This window comes from Labeo rohita, chromosome 2 (genome assembly GCF_022985175.1).
Source record: "Labeo rohita strain BAU-BD-2019 chromosome 2, IGBB_LRoh.1.0, whole genome shotgun sequence".
In the NCBI taxonomy this organism is placed as follows: domain Eukaryota; kingdom Metazoa; phylum Chordata; class Actinopteri; order Cypriniformes; family Cyprinidae; genus Labeo; species Labeo rohita.
In genome coordinates, this window is record NC_066870.1 from 32,226,771 (window position 1) to 32,239,274 (window position 12,504).

The 12,504-nt window shown below is 37.7% G+C and overlaps 1 protein-coding gene across 2 annotated transcripts in view; it reads left to right on the forward strand.

The window, feature by feature from the left end:
- gpc5c (glypican 5c) overlaps window positions 1–12,504 on the forward strand; it is a 151,525-nt gene that overhangs the window by 27,236 nt on the left and 111,785 nt on the right. For both annotated transcript variants that reach the window (XM_051095746.1, XM_051095753.1), the window contains exon 3: window positions 8,121–8,839. In XM_051095746.1, the coding sequence (XP_050951703.1) occupies window positions 8,121–8,839 (719 nt within the window). The remainder of the gene's footprint in view (window positions 1–8,120; window positions 8,840–12,504) is intronic.

Below are 12,504 nucleotides of genomic sequence, written 5' to 3' on the forward strand. Positions count from 1 at the left end.
ACAGACGATGGACTCCTGAACGCTCTGAATGATGACCGTGGTCACTGAGGAATGCAGCGTGGCCTTGCATGTAGGGTCTTGGCCGTGACAAAAGTGGGTCACTGTTGGTTATCAGGTTTTACAGGATGAAACATGTAGTTTTACAATTGAATCCAGTCAAAAATGATGAATTGGTTTATAATTTCTATACATTTATTGGAAAACAACATCCACCGGTGTGGGTTGCGTGACATCAGGAAACGTTTAACTATTCCGACACCACCTTAAAAGTCTTATCTTATCTTTCCACCATCATTTGTTCGGTTTTACTCATCAAACAGAATCTCTTTGCCAGCAGACCGTGCGTTTAGGAAATGAGTCTCAGTCATTAAGTGGATTAGTCATCTCTAAAAGCCCTTTGTAGACCCTCTTAAGAGGCTATATAACATCCAATTACATGACTATAAATCTGGCCCCCATCTTGTCTCACTGGCATCACTGCAACACTGCAGTTGCCCAGCTCACAAACCAGTAACATTAAGAGCGTTGCTTTCCTCTGGAGCCCAGTGACAGGGATTAATTATCCCATCGTAACCTTTATTTCACTCTGCTGAGCTCTTTTGGATTCAGAAATGTAATTGGTCGAAACTGACCAATCAAAAATGGTTTGCAATGGAATTCTAGTGCACTGCTACTTTGTTGTGCAGTAGTTGGTAAAAGTATTGATTTCTATTATTATTAATATTGAAACGGAAAATCCAAATAAAGGCATACACGGGGAAAAACACACAAAAACAGTCCAAAGGGTCTGACACTACCCCCCCCCCAGACACTGGGGAAGGAGGGTGGGCGCCCTGGAGGCTCGTGCGGGGCAGACACAGGAGGGATAGGAGGTACGCCTCCAGGGCGGATCAGGGAGCTCCGGGAGCCACAGCGGAGCACAGAGTCCATAAAGCCATGGCGGATTAGGGAGCTCGGGGAGCCATGGCCGAGCACGCAGTCCATGTGGCCATGGCGGGTCAGGGAGCTCGGGGAGCCATGGCCGAGCACACAGTCCATGTGGCCATGGCGGGTCAGGAAACTCGGGGAGCCATGGCCGAGCACACAGTCCATGTGGCCATGGCGGGTCCATGTGGCCATGGCGGGTCCATGTGGCCATGGCGGGTCAGGAAACTCGGGGAGCCATGGCCGAGCACACAGTCCATGTGGCCATGGCGGGTCAGGGAGCTCGGGGAGCCATGGCCGAGTCCACAGTCCATGTGGCCATGGCGGGTCAGGAACGCTGACGCTGACACAGGAGGGCGCTCGGGAGGCACAGGGACAGGAGGGCGCTCGGGAGGCGCAGGCACTGGAGGGCGCGCTGGAGAGAGCTCCGGCTCTGGAGGGTGTGCTGGCATTCGAGAGCTGGCCGTGGCCGCGGGTTCTGGGCTGAGGATGAGGGAGGAGCTATGGAGAACGGGGGTGAGCGAGGGAGGACCGGAGGGAGCGAGCTCATTGGAGCAGCACGTAGAGGACGCTGGCTGGTGGTGAGCTGGAGCGGCCGCGTGTTTACAGATGGGGGACAGATTAGAATCTGCCACATCAACAAAGAAATTGGAATGACAAAGAGCAAGGACATAGTTAATAAATTCCGCAACCGGTTTGCGGCAGTCGTCAGGGCTTATCGAACAGAACAATTTGTCATCGTTTAGCCCCATCTGAAAACACGCGTTGATCATGGCGTCGCTCTAACTCACCAGATGAACAACGCTCAAGAATTCCTCCACGTACTGTTCCAACGGCCTCTCTGCCTGCTGGATATTCATCAGAAAATCCTCAGCCCAGAACATATTGTAGGTAGTCGGTGATTCTGTCACAATGTTGTCGCGTGCGGAGAATGATGAGGAGGAGCGAGGAAATCCAGCACATGAAACTTTATTAAATAATCCACAGTGAACCAGGGGAACCAGCAGGGAACCAGCAAACACAACGTAAACTGACGGAGTAACAATACAATCACTGACAAACAACTTGAAACACAACCAAACTTAAATACACAGACAAATCAAGGGGGAGACAGGTGCAGACGATTAAACAGTGACGTCATAATTACAAACGGAAACGGAAAGTCCAAATAAGGGCATACACGGGGGAAAACACACAAAAACAGTCCAAAGGGTCTGACAATATCAAATAGAATCAGATTATGGTTAGGCGTTAATGCGTTTAAAGTACTAATAAATTAATAAGTATTGATTCCTTCTCAGCTGCAATATTTGTGTGGATTCACAGACTGCATTTGTAAAAGGTTCAGTTTTGCTGGACTTTGTTGAATTGCTAATGCTGGTAATGTCATCTCAAATTACCATGTCTAAGTGAAAATTAGCAACCGTTTGCAAACGTCATGCAATTCAGAGTGGTGCCATTTGTCTTGGAATTAAATATGATTATTTTGGTTTGTGTGTGTGTGTGCTTGTGTTTTTTTTTTTTTTTTTTTTTTTTTTTTTTTAAATTGAAAAAAACAGTTTTTTTCTTTTAGCAGCTGATCAAATAATGAGTTGAAAAGGACACGATAAAATTTGTGGCTGATATTCAGTTTTTCCATAAAGTGAAATAATTTGATGACTCAAATGATTGTTTTGGGGCTTTTGTGAAATCTGGCAGCACTTTATATTATTTCTGGTTCAGTAATATCAGTAAAAATGTTCCTTTTAACTCATAATAAATATACATATACAACTATTTTATAACTGAATTTTTTTGTTTCCTTTTTAAAATGTAGTTATTTATTTATTTATTTTTTTGCGCTACAAGTGTCATCCACATGAATCAAAGGGGAAAAAAAGTCTTGTTTTCTTTTCCAAAAAAGCAGTCACATGTAATGAGGCATATTTTTCCCTACAAACATTATTTTTTGTGAAAAGACTTTCCAAAGTACCCTCTTGGGCGAAATTCTTTTGGTTATCCGGGTGCTGTATGCATGTAGAAATTTTCAAATTATGCGGTTTATATTGTAATATTTTGATTAGTGTGGTGGCATTCTGAACATACCCAGGGCCTTTATTTTAGGGCAGACCGAAAGAGAGAATCAGTAATATATTTTTGTGCTCTATGAAACAAACAAGCCATTTAAAGCTTTTCAATTTACCCAGTAATAGTCCTGACAAATCAGATGAACAATGTCTGGCAGTTCTGATCTAATGGTGAAGCACTAATGGAGCAGCAAATGGTTTCAAATAGCTTTTTTCCCCAGCTGTCAGACTACTGTTGGTTACTGTACAGGACTTTAAGTTTGCTGAGTATTCTTTCCTGAGCACTGTCAGCTGGGGGTTTCTCCTGGGAGATCTCCTTTCTCCTTCTCTTTTTAAACCTGGATATGAGATTCCTGCAGCTCCTTATGGATCATCCCCAATTGTCCTTCTATTGCTCTCTAAATTCCATCTGAAAACAGCAGAATTGTTCATTGTGTAAGCTTGTCTTCAAATGTACATAAACACTCAGAGATATTAACTTATGTATACACATGAAAGAAAAGCCTACAGAAATGTGCTGGCAGAGATGGCCCGCTACAATTTGGCCAAGTTCTGTGGTGCGAGGCCTCAAAGCCAAACAAATTCACCTCTTTCAACTCCCTGTCTCTTTCTCCGTCTGCTTGTCTCTCTCTATGCCACTTCTGGCGTTTTTACAGAGCGTTCGTGGCATGAGGCTGCCCTCTGAAATGCTGTAACCTTACACTGGCACATTCTGCTTGTGGTTTGCTGCTCTCATTCCAACCATCTCGCCTATATGGGCACACACACACACACACGCATGCACATTTACAGTTCATATGCAGACACGAACACACAGCGGGACATGGCAAGTGGCCTTTCCATTCCTTACTTTCTCCTTCTGCAATACTCTTGCTCCTGTTGGTCTTAGTGGCCTAGCAGTCTGCATGTGTTCTGACACGTTGGGTAATGGTGCTCATATGGGAAAATTGAGTTTGAATCAGTGACGAATTTCTTTCCATGTTATTTCACCCTGTCACTGACCTTTCTGTAAGGTTCTGATAATAAAATAATTAATGTCATTATGGTCTAGTCAGTATAGTTCTTCCACAGTTTTAGCAAACCAATTGCATGAACCAATGAACAGTACTATAATCTTTTTATGCATACTTTTAAAAAGTAATGTAACTTTTTACTCTTATTTAGCAAGGATGCATTAAATTAAATTGGCCGTAAAAACTTTTACATGGGTGCAAAAATGATACTTTCATTTTAAATAACTGCTTTTTTTATAATCATATGTACACTACCAGTCAAAAGTTTTTGAACAGTAAGATTTTAGAATGTTTTTTTAAAGAACTAAAAATAAAATTTTGAAATAATTTTACTATTTAAAATAACTGTTTTCTATTTGAATATATTTTAAAATATAATTTATTCTTGTGATTTCATGAATTTTTAGCATCATTACTCCAGTCACATGATCCTTCAGAAGGCATTCTAATATTCTGATTTGCTGCTCAAAAAACAATTATTATTATTATTTTGTTGAAAACAGCTGAGTAGAATTTTTTTCACGTTTCTTTGATGAACAGAAAAACAGCATTTATCTGAAATAGAAAACTTTTTAACATTATAAATGTCTTTATTATCAATTTAAAACATCCATGCTAAATAAATAGTATTAATTTCTATAATTCTATATTAAAAAAAAAAAAAAAAAAAAAAAAAAAAAAAAATATATATATATATATATATATATATATATATATATATATATATTTTATTAATATATATAATATGTATATATATATATAAAATAAAAATAAAATAAAATAAAATAAAATATAATATAATATAATATAATATATAATATATATATATATATATATATATATATATATATATATATATATCTATACTGACTCCAAGCTTTTGAATGGTGTAGTGTATAATGTTATAAAAGCTTTTTATTTCAGATAAATGCTGATCTTTCATTAAAGAATCCAAATGTAAATCCATTTTAAATATTATTAATAATAATAATATATTGTTATATTAAATAATAATAATAATAATAATAATAATAATACTTCTATAATAATAATAATACATAATAATACATCTTTCTTTAACAGAAAATCAGCATATTAGAATGATTTCTTAAGGATCATGTGGCACTGAAGACTGGAGTAATGATGCAAAAATGTTTGCTTTGATTACAGGAATAAATTACATTTTTAAATATATTCAAATAGAAACCAATTATTTTAAATAGTAAAAATATTTCACATTTTTGTTGTTTTTGCTGTACTTTGGAACAAATAAATGTAGGCTTGGTGAGCAGAAGAGACTTCTTTAATATTACTATTCAAAAACTTTTGGCTGGTAGTGTATACAGTGTAGTTACTATATGCTATATACATTTATCAACTCCCATATTTATCTCTCTAAATGTTTGTGTGTGTTTACATGGTTAATGAATGAGATTTTAATTTAAAATCACATTTTAAATGCTCAAGATGCTTGTCAGGCCCCCAGGTTCTTCTGATTGGCCTATTGTTTTAAAACTTAAGTTGATGTGTAACAAAAGTTTAACTTTTACTCATGCCACAAGATTCTGAAACCACAAGATGTGATGCAACAACAAAAAGTCTGTATGACGCACATGTACATAGACCAACAATTACAAATTAAGGAGCAGCGTGTTCCCAGCTGTTGTGATTGGGAGAGTTTAGTTGTTGTCCTGGTCCATTGTGACAGCACTGATGGAAGCCTCCGCAGCTTATGGAGTGAAATGGAGAGCTCTGCTTCTGCGTGTGCGTGTGTATGTATGTATGTCTGTATGTGTGTTGACCGGTCTCAGTTTCGGTCCAGTTGCTGCTGTTCCTCCATCCACTAACATGCCTTCAGTCTGACATCAGTGGCCTTAGAGAGAACGGCACCCTGGGTACAGCCTGTGTGTGTATGTGTGTGTGGTCATGCTCGACTACAGCACAGCTGAATAGACAGGCTGCCCTGCATTAACAAACCACTGACCAAACACAAGTTTAGGCACGTGTGTATGTGTTTGTGTGTCTGTGCGTGTGTGTAAGAAAGAGGGCGACAGAAAAACCACAGAATAGAGACACAGACACAAAGCACAGACTCCTTTTTTCTCTTTTGTTTGTCCTTCCCGTAACTCAGAAGCTTTGTGACTGGTTTTAAATGAGTAGTTCTGCTAAAAAAGAAAATTGTTGTCATTTACTCAACCTCGTGTTGTTTTAAACTCAGAAAATAGACTTTATAGACTTGAAGAGAAATTTAGGATGTTCATGCTGTTCTTCTGTTACAAGTTTTCTGCAGCTATGATAGCTTTGTGTGAGGAACAGAATAAAATTAAAGTTATTTAATGAAATCTGACGTTTACGGTCACCGTTCACTTTCATTAAATGAAAAAAGTAGTATTTTAAGTAGCATTTTCATTGCTTTAATGAGCAGCAGAGTGGGTAAGTCATTTGTAGGTTAATTTCTCTCAAAAGTGTTGATGCTGATTATTTTAAAACTATTTGAATTATTATTTTTTGACGCTGAGCTATTTTTGGTTTTTAGGGGAAATATCTAATAGGTCTGTCCATCTAAAAACCTTGCTGGGTACATGTGCAAAAAAAAATTTAATGGTCGAAATGTCACTTTTTTAAAAAATTATGTTTGGAGCTTTAATTTCAGTGTGCAGACATCCATGTTTCCCGCAGGAGTCTTTCCCTCACATCTGTTTTCCTGCGCATGAGTATGAGTCTTTATTAAAAATAATTTATTTAGGCTGCTATTCTTGTCTCTTTTTCTATAGCTTGATTAAAGTCAAGCCCAGCACACAAAATGGAAAAAATGATAAATCTTTTTTGTTTTAATTTGTGGGGAAATGCTCGTGATGCTTATTCAGCATGAAATGAAAATTCACCCTATCTGTTTTCTAAATGCATGTTATAGATCTTATTGTGAACAATTCATTAATGCATACGTTTCATTCTTAGTTTTTGTTTTGACTGCATAACATTTAATCAAAGTGACATATGCGGGAGTCCAATCATTTAATCACTTAAACCCTGCTTTTGGCAAGAAGATTCATCTGCCTCTACTTTTAAGTGCTATGCCAGCATCTCAAAATCCAATCAACAACTGATGCATAGAACAAAGGTTTTTTTTACTTTTTTATAATCCATTACTCTCGGGTTTGTGCGTCGCAGTACAGAGGAAATTATCTGTCGGAAATTATCTGTCATTGCATCAATTTAAACCATAACGCTACCAGTCAAAAGTTTTTGAACAGTAAGGCTTTTGTAGTTAATTTAATGTAGTTCAAAAATGAAAAGCTCAACCAATAGCATGACTTTGGGGCGGAGCTTTCCGCTTGTCTGACCAATGGCTACTAGCTTAGAAACTGCACACTTTCAAAGCTGTTAGACAAATAACAAACATTCATTTTCTCAGTGCTTATGTTTTGTGTTAAAGGGATAGTTCACCCAAAAATGAAAATTCTGTCATTAATTACTCACCTTCATGTCCTTACAAACTTGTAACACCTTCATTCATCTTAAGAACATAAATTAGGATATTTTTGAAATTCGAATGCTTTCTGACCCTGCATAGACAGCAACTCAACTACACCGTTCAAGGCCCAGAAAGGTAGTAAGGACATCCTTAAAATAGTCCAATAATCAGTGGTTCAAACTTAATTTTCTGAAGCTAACAACAACAACAATGACTTTATTCAACAAGTTTTTCTCTTTCGTCTGTCTTCGATGTGCGTTTTGAGAAATTGTTGAATAAAGTCATTATTTTTGTTTTTTTAGTGTACAAAATGTATTCTCATAGCTTCATAACATTACGGTTAAACCACTGATGTCACATAAACTGTTTTAATGATATACTTACTATGTTTCTGGGCCTTGAACGTGTCAGTTTCATTGCAGTCTATGCAGGGTCAGAAAGCTTGCAGATTTCATCAAAAATGTATTTATTTGTGTAAAGATGAACAAAGGTCTTACGGGTTTGGAACAGCATGAGGGTGAGTAATTAATGACAGAATTTTCATTTTTGGGTGAACTGTCCCTTTAAGACTGTGTGTGTGTGTGTGTGTCTTCATATTTTAATACTACTATTGATTTCAGTCTTTCTCTTTTTCTCTTTCAGATACGTTCCAGTCTCTAATCACCTTCTCTCAGAATCATCTGACCTCTCTGTTCGAGACCACATATTCTTCCCTCATGTCGTCCATCTCCCCTCACATCGTCTGCCTTTTCACGGACCTTTCCCGCTTCCTCCAGGGCACCGGCAATGTCTCAGTTGAAACTGCCGTCCACTGTTTCTTCGACAGTCTATTCCCGTTAGTCCACACTCATATCATCAATCCCGGCATGGCTGGGAGCATCGGCGAGAACTCTTCTGAAGGAAAACAGCTCGGCGACTGTCTCCGTATGACGAGGCAGGACGTTAACCCCTTTGGGTCGCACCCAAAGGCAATGGCAGACACACTTGCGAGCGCGTTGCGGGCAGGCCGGGTGCTCAGCCTGGCACTTGGTGTGGGGTTGGAAGCGATGAACATTACAGAGACGGCAGAGCTGTCCAGGGAATGCACTCGCGCTCTGGTGCGCATGCATTACTGCTCTCATTGCCGTGGCCTCACCCTGATCCGTGCATGTAGTGGCTACTGTCTCAACGTCATGCGCGGGTGCCTGGCCAGCCTCTCGGAGCTCCACAACCCGTGGAGACAGTACGTCACCGTGCTGCAGGATCTCACTCATATTGTCGCCGGAGCACACAACCTGGAGCTTGCTTTGCTGGGAATCAGAGGTCAGGTTGAGGAGGCCATACTCTACGCTCAGCTTCACGGGCCCAGGATAACTGCTACGGTGGGTGTTAGCATGCATAGTGGTTGACCAGATTTTTTTTAATGACTGATGCAGATGCTGATTTCTTAGAGAGCAGGGTAGCCATTATAAAGCTGATGTAGGCCTATATAATATTACATGATGTGATTTAAAAATAGTAAGAAGGTACTTCATAAAATAAAATAAAATAAAATACACATTAAACAGCAATAATATTTTTCACAAATCAAGAATCTGATGAAGAACACAAATAGCGAGTGACTTTTGCAATAAAATTTGTATTTATTTCACATAGTATTTGCTAAACATTTTAAAAATATTTTTAAATGTAGTCAGTTGGAATTAAATAATTTAATTTAATTTAATTTAATTAATATTTAATTTCATTAAATTTAAAAAATGTGATGTAATTTAATTTAAAAAAAATAATAATTTGAAATTAAATTAAATTAAATTAAATTAAATTCAAATTTAAACAGCAAAAAATCCAGAAATGGTAAATATTAAGCTTAATTAAAAGTAAACGTAATAAAAAATTGTGAAATACACAATTTATGGTTTGCAAAGTGTCTTCTTGATTCTGTAATCTTATCAATATTTTTCTCAAATTGCTAAAAAGTTTTTAAAGTATTTTTATAGTCAGTTGGAATAATAAAATAAAATAAAATAAAAAATAAAATTCCACTTTAAACAGCAAATCCAGGAGTTGTTAAAAAATCAGTAGCTGTTGTGTAGTTTGTGATATATTGTTTGGATGGTAACACCTGCATAACAGTTTCTACAATAAAATTTATTTTACATAATATTTACTAAAATTGTAAAAATTAAGAAAAAAAAAAAAAAGTCCTTTTGGAAAAATAATTTGAACTTAAAAAAAAATATATGTTATATTGACAGTTTGCTAGTTTTGCAGCAAAGGCTTCAAAGACTTAATTAAAACACCTGATTTGTTTAAAGTGTGTTTGAATGCTGACAGAATATGAAAATATTATATTGTTTGCCTTGCAATTATCTGTTAAATAAAGGCAGCCTTGATTGATTGATTGATCACTAGCTGTAGTGTTGTAGTTCATCTTAGCAAGCATCTTTGTAGAAAATCTGAAAGCATGAATATCCCGAAAGGGTTCAGGCAAGTTCACCATTTCTGTGGGATTCTTTTAGTGCCCTGTGTCTAAACAAAGTGTCTCTCATGCTGCTGTTATCTATTGTTATGTAGCGTAGTGCATGAATGTGTGTTTGAAAATGGCTCAACTCTGGTTTTTAGGCAGCATTCTGTATGTACATTTGTCACTGACACCCAAAGGGTACACATGCTCTTAGCTTTGAACTGTAAGCCCATTTATCACAGACTCAGTCAAACTCACTTTAATTCACACTTCAAAGCCACTTCATGGGACTGGAAAGACCCAGCCAACATGAACCCAGGTCACTTAATTTTGAAATGCTTTTAAATGTGACACTCCATTAGAATACTGGCACAACAAGTGTGTTTATATAGTTTTGAAGCTGTTATAGAGTGGCTCGCTTTAAGGGCAGAATGTGATTGGTTAACTCTTGACGGATCTGTGCAGCTCACAGGATCATGCTAATGGTGGGAGCGTTGAGATTTGTTTGAAATGGAATAGTAATGCACTACTTTATACACTCTGTGCTGCCTACTTTTTTTCCAAAATAAAACAGAAATGAAGAGATCAATTGTTCAGTTCAACAGTATAGAAATTCTAAATCTTTTGGCAGTCCAATCAAATATGTCGAGAAAGAAGGTTAAAGGGATAGTTCACCCAAAAATAAAAATTACCCTATGATTTACTCACCCTTAAGCCATCCTAGATGTAAATGACTTTATTCTTTCAGAAGAATACAGTTAGAGTTATAATAAAAAAAATGTCCTGGCTCTTCCAAGCTTTATAATGGAAGTGAATGGGTGTTGAGATTTTGAAGTCTAATAAAGTGCATCCATCCATCATAAAAAAGTACCCACACATTTAAAAACAGAATTTACTGTTTAACGCAGAATGTCACAGAATTTTCTCTGCCTTGGAATTATAAGGTTCTATCTGACATTTTTGTCAAAATTGAGTTCACATATTGTTATTCTGTGACAACTTATTTGTATTATGTGATGTTTCTTTTGTAAGCGGTGCACATTTTCAGTCTTCAGTGTCACATGATCCTTCAGAAATAATTCTAATATGCTTATTTAGCACTCAAGAAACATTTCTTACCACTGTCCTCTAGCCTACTGTGTAGTACATATTTAGTTTCTTTCCCCAGGATGTTTTTACAGTCACTTTAGATCAATTTAATGCATCCTTTTAGAATAAAAGTCTATTTATTTTAAAAACATCTTGCCGACCTTTCAAACAGTAACGTACATAAAGCAATTCTGTAGTCTTTCTAATGAGGCACTGAATAGATTCTTTCATCCAGTAAAACAGCTTTTGGGGTCCAGATTCTGTGGAGGAATACAATCTTGCATTCAGCGATGGAAAAGGGTTGGAGATTGTTTCTGGCAGGCGACTTTTGTTTTCCTCTGCTGCTGTGTGTAAATCTCCACTGTTTTCTTTACACTCAGAAAATAGCGAGTCCGAAACCCACAGACTACCGTCCTGATAACAGACTCCGTTACCCACAACCCCTCGCTTACGTTATCTCCCTACGTTTTTATCTCTTGATAACACTGTGTTCAGTTCCGCCTCTATTTTTCCACCTCTGTCATTTTTGTATTTTCCTTCCAAAGATTATAAACAGTAATCTTCTCCAAACTCTGCAAATGTGTGTGTGTGTAGCCGGGATGTTATTAGAGGAATTATAGCAATGGTTTGATTTTCACTGGGATACTTTCCCAAACGGATTGCGGTTGGCATGCCGTCCCATCATGTGTGCTGCCTGAGAGGGCATGCTGCGTGTGTGTGTGTTTTCTGGGATCAGGTTTTAGAGGTCTGTCGAGACACTGTAGGTGCTGACAGCGCTGGCTGCCCTCATGCATGTCTGAAAGACTTCAATTGACCAGCACTGTACTCCCTGAGAGAGGGAGTAAATCGAGAGGTTTTTAAAAGCGGACTGGGCTATCTTTTTACATCTCTGTGGTCTTAGTGTATATGTGTATGTGTGTGGTTTTAAATCCCTGTAGATCAGGTGTCATACACATGTACTATTGGGTTTAGGTGATGCTGGGTTGTGATACCAGCTGAACTTGGGTAATGTCGTGTATGTGTGTGCGTCTTGCATACAGTACACATTCCTTTCATTGTCTTTTTTAATTCTGGACTGTCGTTGCTGGTTATACAATTAGAGAGCACAACCTTACCCCATTGTTCCTTTCTTTCCTTTTCGGGTATGGAGGGCCTTGTGTGCTTATTCTGGCCAAAATCTGCCCACTTAGACATGAAGGGGCCGTATGAGTGACAGGTACAGTGAGCAAGCATACAATATGCATTTATTACGTGACGTTTAAAAGAGGGTAAATCTGAAATTGGATATAACCCTACGACCCAAAGTGTCGTGTATGCAGTATGTGTGATCAAGGATATCTTGTTTACGTGACACTAAATCAATGTCCGCTCTGTGTTAGAATTCAGTTGTCAGTTGTGAAGCATCTCTACAGGTCCCGTAAATCATATATTTTTGTTTACAGCTTATTACTATTATTAATTCAGATTATATAATAATAATAATAATAATAA